Source organism: Phoca vitulina, unplaced genomic scaffold (genome assembly GCF_004348235.1).
Source record: "Phoca vitulina isolate PV1807 unplaced genomic scaffold, GSC_HSeal_1.0 scaffold5, whole genome shotgun sequence".
Lineage (NCBI taxonomy): Eukaryota > Metazoa > Chordata > Mammalia > Carnivora > Phocidae > Phoca > Phoca vitulina.
In genome coordinates this window covers 71,275,023-71,299,890 of record NW_022589708.1, presented here as the reverse complement: position 1 = coordinate 71,299,890, position 24,868 = coordinate 71,275,023, and the positions used below count along the sequence as shown (strand labels likewise).

The window sequence follows — 24,868 nt, the reverse complement described above, 5'->3', positions numbered from 1 at the left end:
GGCCAACTTTCCAAAGTATTGGGAGAAACGACATGACTCTTCAACTACAATCAGCAGAAGTGGTCATCTCGCCTCTTCGAGATGCGGTGCAGGCACACTCCCTTCTGGAGAGCCTCCCACTGGGCCGGTTCCTGAGCTGCACACTGAGCAACCAGGCTGGGGACCCCGGGAGAGGTGCTGCTCCCACAGCTTCAGCCATTGACCACCTGGTTGGTGCCCCATGGCCACTGGTGGGGTCGTCCGGTTCCCTGCCAGGGTGGGATTTCCAATGGGCACCACGGCTCCCCAGGCTATTCGCAAGGCCTCCGGAGTCCCCACCGTCTCTGTTTTCTCTACATATGTGACTGTCAGACGGGAGGTGGCACTCAAGTTGCCTGCAAGTGTGTATGACCCAGGAGTTCAGTCCGTTCCAGTGTCCAGGGCTTCAAAGGTCTGTGGTGGGGCACAGAGATCTGAGCTTCGAACCATCCACTCAAGGACTACAGCCCATGTGGCCTTGAGGCCACCCTTGTGCCAGAGACACAAGGAGAGCCGGCCTCAAAGGAAGGGCTCAGCCACCAAAAGTCCTGGAAATAAGCTAACAGCGTGGAGCCCAGGAGCTCACATCTGGGGCGCTTAGAAGCAGGTGTCGTCCACGTCCAGCAGGGAATGAGCACCTCACCCCAGTCTGGAGCAATGTATACCGATCACACACCACTGCACACGCTGAGCCAACTCTCTCACAGAAAGGCTCTGCCAGGGATGGCTGTCAAACCAGCCTCAGGCCACACTCTGCAGACAATGTGGGGCCTGCAGAGAAGGATCTCAAGGCGGCAGCTATCTGCCCCCAAGTATGGTGACCCAGGGCTGAGGGCTTCAGCAGAAACACAGTCCTGGGGTTACAGCTCTTGTCAGCGACACTGAGGGGTGAGGGGCAAGGCCCGCTCCCTGGTCATCAGCACTGAGGAAGGAGCCCGAGTCCACTTCCTGCAATTCTTGGGGTTGGATACTCAGGGAGGGGACGGGTCATGGGCAGCCTACAAAAGGACCAGCACCCAAACGGTGACCCCCTAACCTCCCACATGGGCCAGTGGGCAGGTGCTGGCTGGGCTGGGGAGGCACGGCCCAGGCTTTCCCCTGTGGGGGGAGATGAACTGGTGCTTGGTCAACAGCAGACTCATCGCCTCGCTCACATTACCTTCAACTCTAGCAATGACATAACTAGTTCAGACAAGAGCTATTAAAATAAAAGTATCTTAAAGGGAGGGGGGACCCACGATCTACTAGGACCTCCTTATTGAGAAACTGCGGACTACATGTGTTTTCATTATGTTTTGAGATTGGAAAAGAGGCTAGGCAATCAGCCAAGTTGCAGGAAAGACAAATGAGCTGCATGGCACAGGCTCGGGGACTGGGGTGGAGGGGCCTCCGAGAGATGCCGTCACAGTGAAACCCATGACTTCACGTACCTATCAGCATCCACACTGCAAAGCGGACCCATGTGCCTTGGTCCAGCTGCATCATGAGATAGACGTTCACAAAGATGCTCAGGACAGGAAGTAGCGGCAGGAAGGGTACCTGCAAAGACGGCGGGTGGTGGTGTCAAGTCTGCAGGGGATGGAGCGCGGGGGGACGGCGCCTTTGAGTCATTTAGCAAAAACGACCTAGGAAAAGCCCCCACCCGAGATTCAGATGGACTGCGCTATTTATACAGGGAGGAGAAAGTGAGTGCACCCCAACCCACATACATACACACAGCCGCACACCCACGCGGGCAAACCCTAATAGGTGGGAGTTTGGTTCTAAGCTACCAAGTGCCAAAGTGAGCTCTACTCTGATTTTCCCCTCTTGCTATTTTCCTGTTAAAGAAGGGGCTAGAAGAGGGACTTCCCCTTTATCTCCAACAGTGAACTGCTTCATTACTTGTGAATCTAAAATGCACACGCCTCGATCACCTCCAAGGCTTGGTAAGGCGATGCGCTGGACACGTATGCTGGGCGGACATGCATGAGCTGCCCCCGCAGTGAGCTGCGCCGGGACACCTGAGAGCCGGGGCGGGGAGGGGTGCCTTCTTCCAGGGTCGGGTCCCCCCTCAGCAGGCACTGTCTGCACCTCACGGTCCCTGAGGCTGGCCGGCAAGCCCCTCCCCTCCAGACAACCCGGCCTGGCAGGGCCCACACAGGGCGCAGGAGTGCCGGAGTTTGTGGCTCCTACCACAGGAACCTACCAGGAGGTTCCCTGCAGGCAGAGCTGCTCACCTTAAATGAAAGCTTGGTCTTGCTCTCAGGCTGCCTCCAGATGATGATTGTGACCAGGGAGCAGAGAAGGACAGATCCGGCGAGCATAAAGATTGCCCACAACTCCCCTTTTGTCAGAGCCTCATTTCCAAGCACGGCCACAATGCAGAAGGTGATGATAAGAATTGCTAAGGAGGAGGGAGGGAGAGAGGGGTGCAATTCAATTTTTTTTCAAATCCCCACAGATACCCTCAGTCTTCCCCAAAACCCGTGGAGAGGGAGGCTCCGTTTCTGCCGCCATCAACTACCATAAGGGCAGAATAATTTACATCACAGTCCGGTAGCAAGACAGGTGCTTATCCCTTCCAGCATTTGCCTCCACCACCCTTGACAAGAAACCCTGCAACACCAACAAGCAGGACCCCCAAACACCTTGCAGGGAAGGGCAGGCTCTTACCTATGAGGCTGGTTGAAATGTTCACAATTAGCCCGGAGAATTTGGAAGGCTCCATATTTTTGGGTGAGAGTATGGTTTTCAAAGAAAACCGTTCCGCTTCTGGTAAAAAGCCTGTCTGGGAATCACTGGTGCTCACCAGTTCATTCTGGTCCACTTGATCTAGCTCGTCGGTAGTTCTGGCCATCTGGTATACCATGTTAGGTTGCTCTGGCTGATACCTGTAAAGAAATGTATTGTATGACCATCATAATGTGCTTTCATTAGGCAAAAGGACACGTACTAACTCAAGTTCTTAGTAAGCTTTCGAAGGTAAGTTGCCCAGGACACAAGGCATAAAATGGGAAGAAGATGGTCAGACTGATGCATTCTCTGGCAAAGTAGGTACAGAGGAGGAGACCTGAGTTCTCGCCTTCTTTCTGTTCCTGCTTCTGGGCGACACCCTCCTTGGGGTCTCTGCTTTGAGGCAACTTGACCTTCCCCATGAACCAGCCCAGAGAAATGTCCTAAGGTGGTTTCTCTTGCTCTGAGAAGTAGCACTACCCCTTGGATGCTTACAGTATTAGGCCACTTCCAACAAAACTACGGCTGAAGGGAGCTAAAAGTACAAACAGAAATAGAGAGCAGTAACATTAGGATCCCATTTGGTGCCAAGAGCCAGAGAAATGTGTCTGCAGGCTGACGGATTTGAGAAATTCTGTTTGTGAGACTTAATTGGATCAATTTATTTTAAAACTCCAAATGCCTTAGAATAAATAACTTTATAGAGCTGGCTAAAGGACTGAGCCTGTGGCATGATTTCCAAGACATAAGCTTCCTGCAAGTAAAGCATTCATTTTAAACGAGCCTCCTTATCTTCCCACCCAAAATGAACAGAGCTCAAATCTTTTCTACCAGCTACCAAAAACAGAGTGCTTTCTGAATTATTTTGCATATAATCTAAGAGTGAGCATAAAGATATTTAACCATTTTTTTTACTGATTGATTTATGTTAACAGCATTTGGTCAATTACGAATGTGAGGGGAACCTCAGAAAAGATTCCAGTGTCGAGCCCTCAGGAAGGAATAAGTGGTCACAGAACTAGCAAACTAGTTTTAGCCGATGCTACACAGCCACTACGGAGGTTCAACCCAAGTTTTACATAGAGTAGGTGCTAAGCACATTCGAAACGGAACAAATGAAATAAATGACCTTGCCAGTATAAATACCCGGAAAGAAGTAACAAGGCTCTTCCCAGGTGGCCACCACTGAGTCTCCATGACTCCATATTCTCATGATAAATGCACCCTTGAGCCTCTCCTGGTAGTGAGGAAGCAGAGCCGCCCTTCCAGAGCAAAGGAAAATTGGAGCCCAGGGGCGTGCTTGGGGAGGGGGGCACCAGGGCAGCCGAGAACACCAGGACGCCAAGCCTAGGCCCCGAGCTGCTTTCTTCCGGCCATCCAAGGGGCTAGCCTGGTCTCCACGAGGCTAAAACCGCCAGAGCCTGGGAAGTCTCACGGAACATCCACGTTGGCCACTCCATGCCACACACTGGGACTGCCTCCTCCTGGCTGTAGAGTGTGGTGCTGCTGCCAAAGCAGCACACTACCCTAAGGTTCACACAACTGGCATTCTCCCAGTTCCCACCAGGACTAGTCCCTAGTCCCCTCCAACCTAAGAACATGGACCAAACTGAAATCATTACCCTAAGCCTTCAAAAATTCTGTTCCCTGGACCAGGCCCAACAGGTGGGCTGAGAACCGGTCTCTCTCCTCCTAACATCCCGCCAGAAAAATGAGGGCACGTGATAGTGAGAGGTGAGCCCCCTGACTCTTTTCAGTGATGTTCTCTGTGACTAGGCTCTCAACCACCAAATCCCACCCTCTCCAGGGCAGTTCTCAAAGGAACTATCTATCAACAACCTAAAATTTACACCGTATAAATCATTAACTTGAACCTTTAAAAGGCTAACAGGGTGCATCTCCGTTTCTATCATGGAACCCAGAAGAGCCATACATACCGTAAGACCAACACACAGGCAGCCACCAAAGAGTAAGCCAGGAGAGTGCCAATCGACATGAGGTCCACCAAGTCCTTCAGGTCAAAGAGAAAGGCCATCACAGCTAGGGAGGAGATAAGCATCAGGATCCAAGGATGGCCCACTATCACAGATAGCCAGAACCACCACCCACCCGTGATCCAGGGCACACAGCGGGAGCTGCTTTTTCTTGCTTCCTCACCCCAGCCCTTTCCATGGAAAGACATTGTGACATTGCTTAAAGGGAAGAAACGCTCAGGATTAAATCACATACACTGTTCTCAGCAGACAGTAATAATAATTAACATTTATATAGAGAGCACTTTCATCAACATGACCTTTATTGATCCTCATGGCAACTGTGCAAGCTCTCCCTACATTATAGATTGAGAAACTGAAGTCAGACATGTTGGGAGACTTATCTAAGGTCACACAGCTAGAAGTGGAATTCTCAACTAGGTTCTTGTGGCTCTGAGTCCAGCGTGTCTTTCTCTGCACCATGCAGACTCATACATAGTTAGGTGTATCTCTCCATCTACCCACACACCATCCATCCATCATCCATCCATCCATCCATCCATTCATCCATCATCTACCCACACATTCATCATCCATCTGGCACTCATTGAGAGTATGCCGGTCAGTGTAGACCATCAAAGATGTACACCATCAAACAGGGCAGACCAGATAGTCTCTGGCTTCCCTGAGTGCATCATCCAAGATAGGCAACAGTAGGCAACAGTGATGAGCAGGTGGATGAGGTCAAGTCTAGGCTCTGGGAGGACTCACGGGGGCTCCTAACCCAGGCAGCTGAGCATGGAAAGCAGTGTTATTTCCAAACAGTATCAGTACCTTTACCATGACCCCACTAAAAAAAATATACAACATGCATGCTTATTTGAAAATCTTTTGTAATTTTTGTGAGAGTATATATCTCTATTTATTTGGGTACACATGTCAAGTTTCCCATTTAAAAAATAATTTGGATACATCTACTTTGGGATATTTTCACCTCACATGCCATCAACACAAGTTAAAACAGAAACACAAAACCATTACTTTTCCACAAATATTTCTCAAGCCCCTATAGATTAACTCCAACTAAAACAAATTTCAATTGAGGGTAAATAACAAGATCAAAGAGCAATGCGGGGCCTTCTGGATAATTAGAATAGTATCCAACTGTGCATGCCACAGATGCCTACGTTCCCACTCACACAGAAACTCAAGCCAAACTTTCTCCATGTGGGGTGATTTCAGAAAACCAAATACTTATTTACCACTCCTGCCAAATGAAAGGAAAGAGTAAATCCCTGGTTTGGTGAATGCATGTATTTTATAGTCACTTTAAAGATTATAGTTTGAGCTCCCTTGATCAGCATAGGAAGGGAATTAGTCAAGTCTTTAATATGATCAAATTACATGTAAATCCTGAAAGAACATTTACTATTTCCCATTCCTTAATCTCTTAAATATATTGGTCATATTCTGACATATGGTGTCCCTTAACCTGACCACTGAGATCACGGTCAAGAATGCACAGTTACACGAATTTGTTAAATAATGAAAAACTAGCTTTCTTTCATTATATAACATTAATCCACAACATAAGCACACTTTGCTAAGGGCACAGATACTACTAACAACAATTCATTCACTTAAGAGGGTCAAATGTCTTACCAATGGCTATTTGACTAGTCTCTGTGGTGCAGATTGAACTGGTATCACATGTCCTAATATCCCAAAAAGACCCTGGAAGGAGCCAGCCACTTTGGCATAAAAACAAACCAGGAACCGAGAGCCAGATCTCCTGGTTGTGGGTGTACATCCTCACTTCACCTCTCTGTACAATGGGCTGGATAATGCCTGTCTCTCGGGGCTAGGAGGGGCAATTATTAAAGGCGAAAATATAGAAAACCAATAGCATAGTGCGTATGCACGTCAGTTTCCTTTGATGCTCCCCTTTTCTTAATCAGGGGCCCCTGGAATATCACATAGCTCCAAGGGTTCTTTGTGTACCGATTTTGGCTGTCAAAACTGTCCTCTTGGTGGGGAACCTGATACTTGATAAGATAAATGCCCTCTGAGCCTGCCATTATTTATAAACTTACAGCAACTGGCCTCCCCAGCAACCCCTCCAATGTCTCCTGGAGAACAGGTAGCATGTTTCATAAAACACTGATCCTAAGGGATTCTCATTCCCCTGAGAATCCACAGGCTAAGAGACACGGACAATGAATTTCCAGTACTAACAAAAAGTCTCTTGGCTTGTTACCATGCAAGAAGACGTCATCCCACCAAAGTCTACTCAGGAACATTCAGAAAAGGGGAAATACAAATGACTCTGAAGGGACAGTGTGTGTTCCAAGCTCCATCCAATGAGAGGGTAATCATAATAAAAGGATTCAAAAATTTTTGAGAATTCCATCACATCCTGTGTAAAGCTGGCCTCCGCCTTTAGTCAAAAGGGTGGTTACCTTGCAAGAAACCAGGTTCCAAGGGTGAAAACCAAAAGTTAAAAAGCCCAGTTCCAACTTCTCACTTGTGTTGTTCCAACACAATTCAAGGTATTTTTCCCTAGGGACTAGTAACTCAACTATTAAAATACTGGCATGTGGGATTAGTTTCAGTTCTTACCAGCAATGGCACCTGAGGTCAACGTGGCGATTACTGGTGTTTTGGTCCTATCGTTGATTTTGGCCAAAAATTTAAATAGCAGTCCATCTTCAGCCATGGCGTAGATAACTCGAGGCATGGGAAACATGGAACCTAAAAGACTAGATGGGAGGAAAAGGCAAAATGCATCTGTGACACTAGCCCCCCGGGAAGAAAGGCACCATAACGTGACCAGTATGGGGTATACCATACGGCATACCACCGAGAGGGAGCCCTGGACTTCTCGCCAAGAACTGCCACCCTCCAAACTAGGTGAAGCCCATGACTGGAAGACAAAATTCAATGCATCAACCCCAGAAAAAGCACTTACTGTGAGTATGTACTCAGTGAAAGAATGGCATAACCTAACATAAACATGCATGGGATCTAGTCATAATTTTTATGAAAGGGAAATTTTGTATTTCTTCCCACAGTATTTCTAGCTAAATCAAACAGAAAATAAAAGCATCACTGGGCTTATGAGGATTTCTCTGTGGTAAATCAATGTTTAGCAAATATTTCCTGTATGTACAGGCTAATGGCAAATATCGGGGGCAAAATGTTTCTTATTCAAAGGCACTTAATCCCGGGTGCCTGGGTAGCTCAGTTGGTTAAGCATCTGCCTTCACCTCGGGTCATGATCCCAAGGTCCTGGGATTAAGCCCTGCATCAGGCTCCCTGCTCAGTGGGGAGTCTGCTTCTCCCTCTCCCTCTACCCTACTCCCCTCCCACCCCCACCCTGCCGCCAGCTTGTGCTCTCTTTCTCTCGCTCTCTCTCTCAAATAAATAAAATCTTTAAAAAAAAAAAAGGCATTTACTCCCTTTTTCAAGGTAGCCTCTGCGTTATGGCCAAACAAAGGGCCAAAATACAGTGTTCAAAGAGGTGGCCCGGGGCAGGGGCCAAGGTTGGGGACAGCAAGCCAGACCCTTTATGAGCAGATGTCAGAAAGTGGGCCTCAGAGGCTTCAGGATGAAAATATCAATAACAACTCATGGGATGATTGCTAACAACAAGAGGAGAAACCACATCATCGGGGTTGGGGTGCTGGTTCTATTTCAGGGGAAAAGAGCGAGATGAGCAGCTCTCCTGTGTGTCAGGCCTCACATGGCCTACTACAGCGTACCCTCCCAAGAGCTTCAGAGGCCTCACCTGGTAGAAAGAGCGCAGAGGGAGCCGACGGCCACCGCGTACTTGGCACCTTCCCAGCCCACATGCTTGAAGGCGTCGGGCAGGGGGCTGTCCTTGTCCAGGCAGAAGTATGGCATCATGAGCGTGAGGGCGGCAGACACCCCGAAGTAAGCGATGAAGCAAATCAGGAGGGACGCGACAATCCCCACAGGGATCGCCTTCTGAGGGTTCTTGACTTCTTCACCTAGAAACAGCAAGGAGTCAGGTCCCAGAGGGCAAGACAGTGAGGGGCATCCCCACGAGCCCACAAGATGCCCATGCCACCCACAAATGGCGCCCCTACGTGCTCAGCCCTACGGGAACCAGGGTCTTCGGGCTTCTGGGAACCACAGGCGGCCCTCCGCACACGGGCTGGAGGACCCGTAACGCCCAGGGATGGTGTTCTCGGCCTTTACGCCCTGGTCCAGCCAAGGAAAAGCCTTGTTTCCTTTGGCAGAGAAAATTCAGGAGGCCCGACTGAGCCCAGCCTATTCAAGCACCCGGATAACAGTATTTTCAATGGCCTCATTTCTCCCGGATGACGCCCAGATATGAAATCGGGCTGCAGCGACGCTGTCATTATCCCGTCCCAGCAGCACAACGGTTAGTCATGTTCGTGATGCAGACTTTCCTGTCAGGCACGGCCACTTGGGGAAGTGATAAAGGGGGGAAAAGATTAGCAGGAAGCTACAAATCGACACGTTACCCATGTGTGAAGGAGCAGCAGCGAGCACAGGCCCACAGGAAGGAAAAGAGCAACCTGTGGGTACAGTTAGCCCAGCCTGCCTGACGGGAGAGGAGGCCCCGCAGCCCCGGCCCACTCGGCCGGCGGGCGCCGTACCTGTGGTGGCGATGCAGTCAAAGCCCACGAAGGCATAGAAGCAGGTCGCTGCCCCCGACAGGACACCGGAGAATCCAAAGGGCATGAATCCACCAGCACCAAGTGTCCCTTGTTTTGTGTCACTAGAAAAAAAGAGCCAAAGAGGATAACACCCACTTCACAGTCCTGAAGAGAAGCTGCTTCAAACAGTCATGTGTGGCCCCCCACCCCCAGGCCCCTGGCCACTGCTGGCCTGGGGCGCTCCAGAGGCCTAGTAAATGATCCCCAAGGGAGCTGTCACCAGACCCCGTAGGCCACAGGCCTCCCTGCTCTGCATGGCCCAGAGCCACAAGGGCACTCACTGAGCCCTTTCCAGAAGCACCCCGAATACTGGCTTTGGGGAGGGGGGAGGGACTATGAGACAGGGTGTCCCAGAGGAAAGAGGGACGAAGCTAACAAGTGAGGCCTCTCCCCCAGGACTGTCAAACAAAGAACATATACTTTAGGACACAGAGCTGCCAAATGGGTGCATGGCCCCCACCCCAGGGGCACAATGCAAAAAGTCTCCCATATTTACTGGTAACTCAAGTCTCAAAATAAGCATTTTCAGAGATACTGAGGTTAAGGAAAGTGAATGTTTCTAGTCAACAAAAGCATGTCCTTAGCACTCACATGCACATGGTAAACAGGGATGCCTATATGGGTGGGGACCAGTGCCCAGCATGGCTCGGGCACATGGGTGGGGCTCAGTACATATTTGCCGAAGTAATGAATACGCAGCCGAACACATGTTGTCAACTCCAGAAATCCTTTAAGGTTCAGAAAATAGTTCCAACAAAGTGGAACCTGTGACTCTAAACAGCGTGTCCAGGCCTAGAACAGCCACACAGAGCCTGTGGCCAGCCGCCACTTGCATTCTGGATGGCCACTCCAGGCCCTGCCCATCATGAAGTGATTCTAAGCTGCATACACCCTGGTCCTCTGCCACCACCTGAAAAACAGCTGAACTACAGGTCCAGAAGGACAGCTTGGCTCCTCCCTCACCAGCCATTCCTTTTGCTGGCTGCCAGGCTTTCTGTCACAAGTTTCCAGAGGATGGTCACCACCTCTCCATTGCCCCTCCTAACTCAACAGGCTGACAACTGCCCAGCTCTGCAGGGCAACCTGCCCCAGACCACTTGACTTCCTAGGAAGAGCCATATAGAATATTCTAGTCCTATAAACAGATGTTAATTGGGTTAGCAACTCATTGGCCCAATTTGCTTTTAGAGGGATTTATCAACTGACTAATAAAACAGAGAGCCACTTTGGTCCCAATTATTTCTTAATGAGGACTGAGCCTTGTACTGATTTCTAGAGGATCCTTGGTTTCGGAATCTGGAAGTCAGAGCATGAAGGAGGTCCTTAATCTGGGATTCATTGCAGTTCAGTAAGCAGCAATGTGAGGAAAACCCCAAGAAACACACAAGTGAGAGACGTAGGAAAAGTTGTTGCCATACTCAAAGGCAAGTTACCCACAATCCAAGTACAAAAATGGTGGCCCAGGACACGTCAATCAGCAGGGCACAGGATGCGCCCACCACATCCATAAATCACAAAGAACACAGATGCCCTGGTGAACTGACTCCTATTATAAAAAGTTTTAGGCCAGGGCGCCTGGGTGGCTCAGTCGTTAAGCGTCTGCCTTCGGCTCAGGTCATGATCCCAGGGTCCTGGGATCGAGTCCCACATCGGGCTCCCCGCTCTGCGGGAAGCCTGCTTCTCCCTCTCCCACTCCCCCTGCTTGTGTTCCTGCTCTCGCTATGTCTCTCTCTGTCAAGAAAATAAATAAAATCTTTAAAAAAAAAAAAAAAAAAAAGTTTTAGGCCAAAGTCTACAACAAAACAGTTGACAGTCAAATAGCTCAAGAGAGGGGGATGAGGGAGACGGGGACTCGTATTCAAGATGCCTTCAGAGGGGCTCCCGGCAGATCCTTTCAACTTCTGACCACACCTGGAACATGGGAAGGTCTTCGCCAAGACCCTGAGTTGGGCCCAGCTCCCCTGACCTGCCAGGACAAACAGACAGGTGTGGAAGGCCTCCAGGTGCCTACCTGCCTCCGCAAGCCCTCCAGCAACAAGGGCTATGGAGGAGCCGCGAAGAATAAATGAGTGTCAGGACTGACGTTACGTACGTTAAACCGCAGAAAGAGGCAGGTCTTGCAGGAGAGGACTAGGGCTGGAGCACACCTCCGCCGCACAGCCAGGTGAAGCAGGAATAACAATAAAAGCACGGAACTATGGAGAGCTAGAACAAAACAAGGGCATCCTCCCCTGCTCCTCACGACTGTAATGGGGGAAGGAATCAGATGGAAGGGGAGCCACCTGGAAAGGGCTGTCCCTGCGTAAACTCCCGGAGCCACCGACTGTGGTAACCAACTGTGGGTGCTCCTCCAGCTGGGTCACCATCGCTCCATGGGTGCCGGGACCCCCATATTGCAACAAAGGAAAAGATACCGGTAGGAAAAGCCCTGTGGAATATGCTAGTAAGGGAAACATGCGAGGTGCAGAAGAGTGGAGAGAGAATGTTACTTTTTATGGAAGAAGAGACGGACTATACACATAAATTATGTACATAAGTTATATACATAATATACAAAATAAATATATATACTTGTAATTGCTTGTGTTTATACAAATAAAAGCTGGAAGCTTACACACACAGAAATAATAAAAATGATTACCCACGGGGGGCGGTGGGAGAATGAAATGGAAACAGAAATTCTCAGCATAAACCTTTTTATAACATCATGATTAATGAACCGTGAGAAAACATTATCTACTCAAAAAATTAAATTTGACGTTTAACTTGGGTATTATGCTCTCACAGGCAGCGCCTCACTATGAAACAGTCATAGAACCTATTCTATATGGCCTCAAACCAAAACATTTAGAAATGTTTTGTAAAGGCTCTCTATGTAAATCAGTCACTGGCCCGTTACCTGGACGTGGTGGTTGTGCCCAGCTGGCATCTAGCCACTGACACACCAAGAAATGGGGAGGCAGGCTCTCAGGGGCTGCCGCGGCCCCCACCTGGCAAACATCACGTGGCGACAGAGCAGCCTGAAGCCAGACCTTAGCTCAGTGCCCCTTCCCCTGCAGCCAGGCTGACCGACTCTTCTGCATGCCACTCAGCCGGTTACCCAGGAGTTAATAAAGAGGGTAACTGGCAGAGGGAAGAAGGAAGGAAAAGCTGTCTTGTGGTCACCACCTCCCCGAGCCCGGGGTGAGGACTTGATAGGGAGCATCCACAGTGGTGAGGGGGGTGTCCTCTCCCCTGCATGGTCTTTTCCCACTGCATCAATGGAAAGCATCCAGCACCAAGACTCTGCTCTTGTAACTTCCATCTGCCACCCTGACATATACTGCCAGTTGTCCCCAAAAGCCATATTCCCTTCCTCCACACGGTAATAAAACTTAGTTATTTTAGCCAGACGTAGGAACGCTAAGAATAAAGACGGTATATTTCTCAGACTCTCCGGCTACAAGGTGTAGTCCCTTGATTTAAGCAGACACAGTGCATACATCTCCTGAGAAACATCAGGGGAATGAAGTGGAGAGGGAGGCTGCTCTTCTCCTTTTCTCATTTCCTTTCTGCTGCTGGGAGCCATCCTGGACCCTGGAGTGATGTTAGGAATGTGGGTCATGGACAAAGCCATCAGATGGAAGAACTAGATTCCTGGCCCACCAAAGCAATGCATCAGACCGACCACCTGCAGATGTTGACATAAGAGAACTAAACGTTTATCTTGTGGAAGTCAATGTTATTTTTGGGTTTCCATCCTACCTGACGAGAAACCAAGAAACAAAACCTTCCCAGCAGGTTTCCATGTTGTGACGTACCTTTACACTTACTACACGTGTTCCCTGTCCACGGGACTCTGGGTAAGAAAGCCAGAGGTAGCAAGAGACAAAGACCGCAGGGAACCAGCCAGACTGCTGGATAACATCGCTTTTCCAGACCAAGACACAGACAGACTCCAGGTTCAGGGGTGCATTTACAGCCGGTCACGGAGACCAGATCATAAAATCACAACCCAGTGTGGTGAGAACTGCCATCAACTGCAGGCTGAAGCTCTCCATGCTGTGTGGTTTGGTTGGGAAATGCTCTATTATTTCAGAGAGACAAGCAATTTCATTCAAGACTACATGGCCATGGTCGAAAATACAAATCTATGGCTGGAAAAAAAGGGAAGAAAGCTGTTTCTAGGTTTTGACAAAATGAAAGAGCAAGCCATGCCCCAGACCTGCAGCCCTCTACCTCAGAGGCAGTGCTCCAGGGGCTGGGGACAGCACAGTCCTTATAACCAGGACCCAAAGTGGGAGGACAACCCAAGACAGTAAAGACCATCGGCTGGCACTCTTCATAAAAACAATAAAATTCAATCTCCATTGACCACCAGGAAATAAGACACACCATCTAGATTTAATTCCTGACCTGTAAACAGCCACCAGCAAGAGAGTCGCCCCAAGTTTTCAAAATCTACTGTTACTCCCAAGCTTAGTTTGAACTGGTTTTACTCTACTCTGAGATAATGAGCACCAATGAGTCTGGCATAAATATGACTCAGGAAAGCTTAGGAACATTACATTAAAAATCCTCATTTCTCGAGGCAGAGCAAGATGGTGGAGGAGTAGGAGACCTGGATTTCGTCTGGTCTCAGGAATTCAGCTGGATAGGGATCAAACCATTCTGAACACCTACAAACTCAACAGGAGATCGAAGAAAAGAATAGCAACAACTCTCTGAACAGAAAAGCGACCACTTTCTGGAAGGTAGGACGTGCGGAGAAGTGAATCTGAGGTGATATTCGGGAGAATAGACGGCGGGGGAGGGGCCTCCGTTGGCCGCTTCTGGCAAGTGATAGAGCCACGGAGCACAAAATCCGAACTTTTAGAAGTCTGCTAGTCTGAGGGACGTCACTCTGGTGGCTAAGCGGGGGGTGGAACCCTCATGGGACAGTGTGGTCTCAGGACCCTCGGGGTCACAGGAAGACCGGGGGTGCCTGAGTGCGGCAGAGCTCCCAGGTATCGGAGCGGGGAAGCTGGCTGCAGAGACGGAGCCCAGGTGTGGGCTCTCAGCTCGGAGTTGCCATAAACCGTGATCCGCGGCACAGTCGGGCCACTGCTCCTCCAGCAGGGACCCAACAAGTGGCAGATCCGGGGAGACTCCCCTTCCTCCCCCGGGAGGAGCGGCGCGGGAGTGCACCGCAGGGATCTGCTGGGTTTGGAGACTCCACACGGGGTCGGGTGCCAGAGATAGAAACGCGCGGTCACAGGCAGGGTGAGCACAGAGTGCGGCCGGAGACCGGGGAGACGGGAGTGACTGACGGCTTTTCTCTGGGGGCTCACTGAGGAGCGGGGCCCCGAGTTCTCGGCTACTCCGAGGCGGAGATTGGGAGGCCGCCATTTTCACTCTCATCCTCCAAAGCTGTACGGAAAGCTTGCAGGGAACAAAAGCTCTGGAGAGCAAACCCGAGCAGATTACTTAGCCCGGACCGGGCAAGGGCGGGGCAATTTCACCTCCAGCAAAGACATTTGGAAACCACGGCAACAGGCCCCTCCCCCAGAAGATCAGCGAGAACAGCCAGCCAAGACCAAGTTTACCGATCAATGAGAACGGCAGAACTCCAGCGCTAGGGGAATAATGCACATAGAATTCATGGCTTTTTTACCATGATTCTTTAGTCTTTCAAAGTTAATTTTTTTTTAACTTTTTTTTTTTTTTGGAATTTTTCTTTTTCCTTTTTTCAACCAACATCTTATCAATCCCTTTTTAAAAAAAAATTTTTTTTATTTTTCGTTTTTATTTTTCATTTTTAGAGTCATATTCTATCCCTTCATAGTAGTTACCCGTATTTTTGGCATATATATATATAAGTTGTTCTCTCTTTAAAATTTTGAGATAGTTTCTTCTAACAGATCAAAATATACCCTAAATCTCTAGTGTATGGTTTTTTTCTACTCCCCTGCCTGATCACATTCTCTCCCTTTTTTTTTCTTAAATCCTCTTCTTTCTTTTTTCAAACAACTTCTTATCAATTTCTTTTATAAAATTTTTTATAATTTCCATCTTTACAGTCATATTCCATCCCTTCATCATATCAACCCTTATTTTTGTACATATATATGTTTTTCTTTCTTTAAAATTTTGGGAGGCACTTTCTTCTAACAGACCAAAATACACCCAAAATCTAGTGTGTGGCACTGATATATATACCAGTCTGATCATATTTGATCACATTCTGGTTTTTTTTTGTTTTGTTCTGTTTTTGTTTGTTTTTGTCTTTATCTTTTTCTTTTCCTTTTTTCTCTCTTTCCCTTTCTTTTCCCACTGCTTCAGGTCTTTTCTGATTTGTTTAGAGTATATTTTCTGGGGATGTTGTTACCCTGTTAGCATTTTGTTCTCTCATTAATCTATTCTCCTCTGGACAAAATGACAAGACGGAAAAAATCACCTCAACAAAAAGAGCAAGAGGTAGTACCGACTGCCAGGGACCTACTCAATATGGACATTAGTACGATGTCGGATCTAGAGTTCAGAATCATCACTTTAAAGATACTAGCTGGGCTTGAAAAAAGCATGGAAGTTATTAGAGAAACCCTTTCTGGAGAAGTAAAAGAACTAAAATCTAACCAAGTAGAAATCAAAAAGGCTATTAATGAGGTGCAATCAAATATGGGGGCGCTAACTGCTAGGATAAATGAGGCAGAAGAAAGAATCAGTGAGATAGAAGACCAAATGATGGAAAATAAAGAAGCTGAGAAAAAGAGAGATAAACAACTACTGGATCACGAGGGCAGAATTCGAGAGATAAGCGATACCATAAGACGAAACAACATTAGAATAATTGGGATACCAGAAGAAGAAGAAAGAGAGAGAGGGGCAGAAGGTATACTGGAGCAAATTACAGCAGAGAACTTCCCTAATTTGGGGAAGGAAACAGGCATCAAAATCCAGGAAGCACAGAGAACCCCTCTCAAAATCAATAAAAATAGGTCAACACCCAGACATCTAATAGTAAAACTTACGAGTCTCAGAGACAAAGAGAAAATCCTGAAAGCAGCTCGGGAGAAGAGATACGTAACCTACAATGGTAGAAACATTAGATTGGCAACAGACCTATCCACAGAGACCTGGCAGGCCAGAAAGGACTGGCAGGATATATTCAGAGCACTAAATGAGAAAAATATGCAGCCAAGAATACTATATCCAGCTAGGCTGTCATTGAAAATAGAAGGAGAGATAAAAATCTTCCAGGACAAACAAAAACTAAGGGAATTTGCAAACACAAAACCAGCCCTACAAGAAATATTGAAAGGGGTCCTCTAAGCAAAGAGAGAGCCTAAAAGCAACATAGACCAGAAAGGAACACAGACAATATACAGTAACAGTCACCTTATAGGCAATACAATGGCACTGAATTCATATCTTTCAATAGTTGCCCTGAATGTAAATGGGCTAAATGCCCCAATCAAAAGAAACAGGCTATCAGACTGGATTAAAAAACAAGACCCATCGATATGCTGTCTGCAAGAGACTCATTTTAGACCCAAAGATACCCCCAGATTGAAAGTGAGGGGGTGGAAAACCATTTACTATGCTAATGGACACCAAAAGAAAGCTGGGGTGGCAATCCTTATATCAGACAAATTAGATTTTAAACCAAAGACTGTAATAAGAGATGAGGAAGGACACTATATCATACTTAAAGGGTCTATCCAACAAGAAGATCTAACAATTGTAAATATCTATGCCCCTAACATGGGAGCAGCCAATTATATAAGGCAATTAATAACAAAAGCAAAGAAACACATCGACAACAATACAATAATAGTGGAGGACTTTAACACCCCCCTCACTGAAATGGACAGATCATCTAAGCAAAAGATCAACAAGGAAATAAAGACCTTAAATGACACACTGGACCAAATGGACTTCACAGACATATTCAGAACATTCCATCCCAAAGCAATGGAATACACATTCTCTAGTGCCCATGGAACATTCTCCAGAATCGATCACATCGTAGGTCATAAATCAGGTCTCAACCGGTACCAAAAGATTGGGATCATTCCCTGCCTATTTTTAGACCACAATGCTTTGAAACTAGAACTCAATCACAAGAGGAAAGTCGGAAAGAACTCAAATACATGGAGGCTAAAGAGCATCCTACTAAAGAATGAATGGGTCAACCAGGAAATTAAAGAAGAATTTAAAAAATTCATGGAAACCAATGATAATGAAAACACAACTATTCCAAATCTTTGGGATGCAGCAAAGGCAGTCCTAAGAGAAAAGTATATAGCAATACAAGCCTTTCTCAAGAAACAAGAAAGGTCTCAAGTACACAACCTAACCCTACATCTAAAGGAGCTGGAGAAGGAACAGCAAATAAAGCCTAAACCCAGCAGGAGAAGAGAAATAATAAAGATCAGAGCAGAAATCAATGAAATAGAAACCAAAAGAACAGTAGAACACATCAATGAAACTAGGAGCTGGTTCTTTGAAAGAATTAACAAGATTGATAAACCCCTGGCCAGACTTATCAAAAAGAAAAGAGAAATGACCCAAATCAACAAAATCATGAATGAAAGAGGAGAGATCACAACCAACACCAAAGAAATACAAACAATTATAAGAACGTATTATGAGCAACTCTATGCCAGCAAATTAGATAACCTGGAAGAAATGGATGCATTCCTAGAGATGTATCAACTACCAAAACTGAACCAGGAAGAAATAGAAAACCTGAATAGACCTATAACCACTAAGGAAATTGAAGCAGTCATCAAAAATCTCCCAGCAAACAAAAGCCCAGGGCCAGATGGCTTCCCAGGGGAATTCTACCAAACATTTCAAGAAGAATTAATACCTATTCTTCTGAAACTGTTCCAAAAAATAGAAATGGAAGGAAAACTTCCAAACTCATTTTATGAGGCCACCATTACCTTGATCCCAAAACCAGACAAAGACCCCATCAAAAAGGAGAACTACAGACCAATATCCCTGATGAACATGGATCCAAAAATTCTCACCAAAATACTAGCCAATAGGATCCAACAGTACATTAAAAGGATTATTCACCACGACCAAGTGGGATTTATCCCTGGGCTGCAAGGTTGGTTCAACATCCGCAAATCAATCAACGTGATACAATACATTAACAAAAGAAAGAACAAGAACCATATGATCCTCTCAATAGATGCAGAAAAAGCATTTGACAAAGTACAGCATCCTTTCTTGATCAAAACTCTTCAGAGTATAGGCATAGAGGCTACATACCTCAATATCATAAAAGCCATCTATGAAAAACCTACAGCAAATATCATTCTCAATGGGGAAAAACTGAGAGCTTTCCCCCTAAGGTCAGGAACGCGGCAGGGATGTCCACTATCACCACTGCTATTCAACATAGTATTAGAAGTCCTAGCCACAGCAATCAGACAACAAAAAGAAATCAAAGGCATCCAAATCGGCAAAGAAGAAGTCAAACTCTCACTCTTTGCAGATGATATGATACTTTATGTGGAAAACCCCAAAGACTCCACCCCAAAACTGCTAGAACTCATACAGAAATTCAGTAAAGTGGCAGGATATAAAATTAATGCACAGAAGTCAGTGGCATTCCTATACACCAACAACAAGACAGAAGAAAGAGAAATTAAGGAGTCGATCCCATTTACAATTGCACCCAAAACCCTAAGATACCTAGGAATAAATCTAACCAAAGAGGCAAAGGATCTGTACTCAGAAAACTATAAAATACTCATGAAAGAAATTGAGGAAGACACAAAGAAATGGAAAAACGTTCCATGCTCATGGATTGGAAGAACAAATACTGTGAAGATGTCAATGCTACCTAGAGCAATCTACACATTCAATGCAATCCCCATCAAAATACCATCCACTTTTTTCAAAGAAATGGAACAAATAATCCTAAAATTTGTATGGAACCAGAAAAGACCCCGCACAACCAGAGGAATGTTGAAAAAGAAAAACAAAGCTGGCGGCATCACAATTCCGGACTTCCAGCTCTATTACAAGGCTGTCATCATCAAGACAGTATGGTACTGGCACAAAAACAGACACATAGATCAATGGAACAGAATAGAGAGCCCAGAAATGGACCCTCAACTCTATGGTCAACTAATCTTTGACAAAGCAGGAAAGAATGTCCAATGGAAAAAAGACAGTCTCTTCAACAAATGGTGTTGGGAAAATTGGACAGCCACATGCAGAAGAATGAAACTGGACCATTTCCTTACACCACACACAAAAATAGACTCCAAATGGTTGAAAGACCTCAATGTGAGACAGGAGTCCATCAAAATCCTAAAGGAGAACATAGGCAGCAACCTCTTCGACCTCAGCCGCAGCAACTTCTTCCTAGAAACATCGCCAAAGGCAAGGGAAGCAAGGGCAAAAATGAACTATTGGGACTTCATCAAGATAAAAAGCTTTTGCAAAGCAAAGGAAACAGTCAACAAAACCAAAAGACAACTGACAGAATGGGAGAAGATATTTGCAAATGACATATCAGATAAAGGGCTAGTATCCAAAATCTATAAAGAACTCATCAAACTCAACACCAAAAGAACAAAGAATCCAATCAAGAAATGGGCAGAAGACATGAACAGACATTTTTCCAAAGAAGACATCCAAATGGCCAACAGACACATGAAAAAGTGCTCAACATCGCTCGGCATCAGGGAAATCCAAATCAAAACCTCAATGAGATACCACCTCACACCAGTCTGAATGGCTAAAATTAACAAGTCAGGAAATGACAGATGTTGGCGGGGATGCGGAGAAAGGGGAACCCTCCTACGCTGTTGGTGGGAATGCAAGCTGGTGCAGCCACTCTGGAAAACAGTTGAAAATAATGCTACCATATGATCCAGCAATTGCACTACTGGGTATTTACCCCAAAGATACAAAAGTAGGGATCCGAAAGGGTACGTGCACCCCAATGTTTATAGCAGCAATGTCCACAATAGCCAAACTATGGAAAGAGCCAAGATGTCCATCGCCAGATGAATGGATAAAGAAGATGTGGTATATATACACACTGGAATATTATGCAGCCATCAAAAGGAATGAGATCTTGCCATCTGCAACGACGTGGATAGAACTGGAGGGTATTATGCTGAGCGAAATAAGTCAAACAGAGAGAGACATGTATCATATGACCTCACTGATATGAGGAATTCTTAATCTCAGGAAACAAACTGAGGGTTACTGGAGTGGAGGGTGGGGTGGGAGGGATGGGGTGACTGGGTGATAGACACTGGGGAGGGTATGTGCTCTGGTAAGCGCTGTGAATTGCGCAAGACTGTTGAATCTCAGATCTGTACCTCTGAAACAAATAATGCAATATATGTTAAGGAAAAAAAAAAAAAAGACGAAGATAGCAGGAGAGGAAGAATGAAGGGGGTAATCAGAGGGGTAGACGAACCATGAGAGACGATGGACTCTGAAAAACAAACTGAGGGTTCTAGAGGGGAGGGGGGTGGGAGGATGGGTTAGCCTGGTGATGGGTATTGAGGAGGGCACGTTCGGCATGGAGCACTGGGTGTTATGCACAAACAATGAATCATGGAACACTATATCTAAAACTAATGATGTAATGTATGGGGATTAACATAACAATAAAAAAATTAAAAAAAAAATCCTCATTTCTCAGGGGCGCCTGGCTGGCTCAGTCAGTAGAACATGCGACTCTTGATCTTGGGGTCGTGAGTTCAAACCCCACTTGGGCATAGAACTTAAAAAAAGAAAATAAAAAAATTCTCATTTCTCTGTAATAGTTTAGTCTCCAAAAGGAAGGCTCTTTTTATTTGAACTGTTAACCACATAATATTTCATGCATTCAATTCAACGGTTTCCTGCTTGTGTTGTAGCAGTGAACTAGTCACACATTGATGCCTGTCCAGTGACCAGACCACTGTAAGATATGGCTGGGCCTTAACCAGAGACCAAGTTCACATGTGACCACTCGGATCCCCAGCATGGGACGACCTCGTTTCTCAGTCTCCCTTGCAGCTAGATGTGGCAACCTACTGGATTCTCACCAGTGGGATGTTGGCAGAAGGGACACGTGTCTTCTGGATCTGCCCTTGAAAGCACTGGGCACACTCTCCTCCATACCCTTTTTCCCTCTGGGAGAGCCCAGCTCTGACCATGCAGAGGAGGACCACACCCTAGGGTAGGACGGAACAACCTGGTGGATCCCCAAAAGCCTGCGTGCAGCCACGCTGGCCAGTCAACCTGGTCCACTCACATCAGGACCTGAGACGTCATTTTAAAGCCACTGCATTTTAGGAGGGTCTCCTTATCAGAGCTGTGTAACCTTTGGTCGTAAATACAACAGAATCACAGACAAAATCTCACCCCCCGTTCTCCATCCTAGGACCTTAAGATTCACCTGAAAAATCTGACCAAAAGAGATCCAAAAGATACATTCTAATTGCTTGGCTTTTGATTTCTAGATAATCAGAGCTTGTTGATGAGGCATCACTGAGCGTCCTAAAAAAGCACAGGTCCAAGAGCTGGCCTGTCACCTGCCTCCAATCTTGGGTGTCTTGAGTCAGAGACTAGAAGGGAGATGGCGCCACTGGTTTTCAGGGCTGATGCACCCCAAATTGAGGGTGGGAGAAAGACTAATATAATCACATTTTGATACTTTAGTAATTCTGAAAACCTCTGATAAAAGCCTGTGATAAAAGTCCCACGTATTTCTTCTTCCATCTATGTTATTAATAGGAAGGCATTTCATAATCAAGTGATAGCACCATGATTTTGCAGAGAAAATCTTTTCTGAATACAAAATTCAGAGGTTGGTCATGAAATAGAATGTGAGGAAAATAGATTACTTAGTGAGTCTGACAACGATCTTCAACTACATACAGTTTTAGAATTAGAATGAAGATTTTGTTTTCCTGAATACCTTCCTTTATCAGACAATACACTGTCGAGTTCAGGGAAAGGAAACTTGACACAAATTTCAAACCAAAAAAAACACCCTCAGCTATTTTACTGCACAAAAAAATTAATTCAAATTCAAATTACATTTTTAAAAAGGCATGTAGTGTTCTAGCCAATTACATACCCCTAATATATGTGTATGTTGTTAAGTACCAAATACAAATCAACTGTCACATGCCGAGAGAAAGAAGAAACAACTCACTTGTTCAAGCAGCGATGACTGGATGTGTTCTGGAAATCCTCCTCTGTGAGCTGCCAGTTTTTAATCGATCCTTTCACAAATCCTGACACCATTATGAAGCCCAAGACCAGAACGTTGACACAAGTGAATATTTTGTTGACCATGGCCGACTCTTTCACACCGAGAGTTAAAAGTCCTGAAAAAGTGCACAAGCAAGAAAATTTTGCCTGATGGTGTGAACTCTGTGCCAGGCGACTCCTTCCTGGGACACGGACAGGGATGGGACGAGAGGGTGACTTAAGAAGAATCTAAGTGGCACCAAAGCTCCTAAGATTTCTGTGAGCCTCTGGGAATGGGGCTGAATTAATCATCTTTCTAGAGGCAGGGATCAAAATAACCAAAGTCCACGGAGTGGTTCACAAAGCTATCAAAGTTGGCCCTGCAGGCCCCCTCTGGAGTTGAGGATGCCAGCCAGGGGGCACCAAAGGACTGCAGCGATGGGGAACAGCACAGCCCACCACCCTGGAATGCAAGCCCCTCCCAGGGATGAAGAGAAGGCCTCTCTCGGCACCCTCTCCCCTCACTAACATACTTTCCTGGGACTCCCCTGAGGGGGCAGTGGGATTTTTTTTTTCTCCAAGGAGTAGACATTTGGCTCAGTTTGTTGGTAGAATGAGGGTTTTTCAGATGAGAAAATTATTCAGATTCACCATGCAACGTTAGCGGTATGAGCAATGACAACTTTCTGTGATTATGGAACCACGAACCATGAGGTTCGTCATCGGACTCAGTGCACGTAAAACAATGTCTAAGCTAGACAAGTTATAGATCATAAACTCACATAAAAAAATTAAAAAGACCCAAGTGATGAAAACACAAAGAAACCACATGACAACACTGTCTCTGAGGCTTAGGCCACACGATCACCTGGGGGTAAACGTGCCATTTGGGGACTTCTGTGGCTAAACTCCCGGCTGGAGAAGAAAAGAGACATGGAAAGGTGTCCAGGTAACAGGTGACCACCACTTATGATCTGAGACTGCTGCCCTGCCAGGTGCACATTTTACACACTTAAAATAAAAAATGCATTTCACAATAGATTCAATTCTGAAATGAAGGTGCTAGAAGGGAAGTGAGCAATTAATCGCAGGGAACACCTCCTCGTGCTGTGTGCTCTGTTTCTCTCTGGCGTCCCTCCCTCTCATGTTTATGAAAATCTCCCCAGTGCAAACTTAATTTCTGATATATGTTCCAGCCAGCTGGACCAGAAATACTGCTGAGACTGGCCTGTGCAAGATGATTTCAATTACATGGTGGTAAAATAAGGCATGGTGTTTTTAAAACCCATCCAGATATTCTAATCTCAAAGGGGAATTTATCTGCATTCAGCTTAATGCTTATACAGTTAAGTGTCACATGGAACAAAACTCCCATCCTAGAGGCCAGGACACAGATAAACGTCACTAAGAAGCAGCTGCTCTCAGCCGTGCTCAAAAACTACCTGTAATTTTAAAATTCTGTACCCATGACTCTGTCATGAAACATTTTTTTTTTTAATTTTTTTATTGTTATGTTAATCCCCATACATTACATCATTAGTTTCAGATATAGTGTTCCATGATTCATTGTTTGTGCATAACACCCAGTGCTCCATGCAGAACGTGCCCTCCTCAATACCCATCACCAGGCTAACCCATCCTCCCACCCCCCTCCCCTCTAGAACCCTCAGTTTGTTTTTCAGAGTCCATTTTCTCTCATGGTTCTTCTCCCCCTCCGATTTCCCCCCCTTCATTCTTCCCCTCCTGCTACATTCTTCTTCTTCTTTTTTTCTTTCTTAACATATATTGCATTATTTGATGAAACATTTTTTTTAAAGATTTTATTCATTTATTTGTCAGAGAGAGAGAGAGAGAGAGAGAGAGCACAAGTAGGGGGAGTAGGAGAGGGAGAAGCAGGCTCCCCAGTGAGCAGGGAGCCTAACGCAGGACTCGATCCCAGGACTCTGGGATCATGATCTGAGCCGAAGGCAGACACTCAACCGACTGAGCCACCCAGGCGCCCTGTGAAACATTTTTAATGGGCGCTCTGATGGCTGTTAGGTGCAAAACCATCCAAGACTTTTCCAGCACCCAGTCACACACACTGGTGCGCCAGATCGACCTCTTCCCCTCTATGTTCCCCGCTGAAGAATGCCATTTTCCTTTCCAAATGGTCCTCCACTGAGTCAAGGGAATTTGTATTCCTGGGTCACTTGTACAAAAAGCCTGCCGTACTAACAAAACCCCACTCTACAAACAGCTGCACAAACACCTGAGACTCTTTTTAAATTA

At 46.2% G+C, this 24,868-nt stretch overlaps 1 protein-coding gene across 4 annotated transcripts in view; it reads right to left on the bottom strand.

Annotated features, from left to right (window-relative positions):
- Positions 1-24,868, bottom strand: part of SLC7A1 (solute carrier family 7 member 1) — an 86,156-nt gene that overhangs the window by 5,243 nt on the left and 56,045 nt on the right. For all 4 annotated transcript variants that reach the window (XM_032403266.1, XM_032403264.1, XM_032403265.1 and 1 more), the window contains 8 exons: positions 22,560-22,734; positions 9,353-9,474; positions 8,494-8,716; positions 7,326-7,465; positions 4,671-4,773; positions 2,674-2,891; positions 2,238-2,404; positions 1,449-1,557 (listed from right to left, as the gene is read on the bottom strand). In XM_032403266.1, the coding sequence (XP_032259157.1) occupies positions 1,449-1,557; positions 2,238-2,404; positions 2,674-2,891; positions 4,671-4,773; positions 7,326-7,465; positions 8,494-8,716; positions 9,353-9,474; positions 22,560-22,734 (1,257 nt within the window). The remainder of the gene's footprint in view (positions 1-1,448; positions 1,558-2,237; positions 2,405-2,673; positions 2,892-4,670; positions 4,774-7,325; positions 7,466-8,493; positions 8,717-9,352; positions 9,475-22,559; positions 22,735-24,868) is intronic.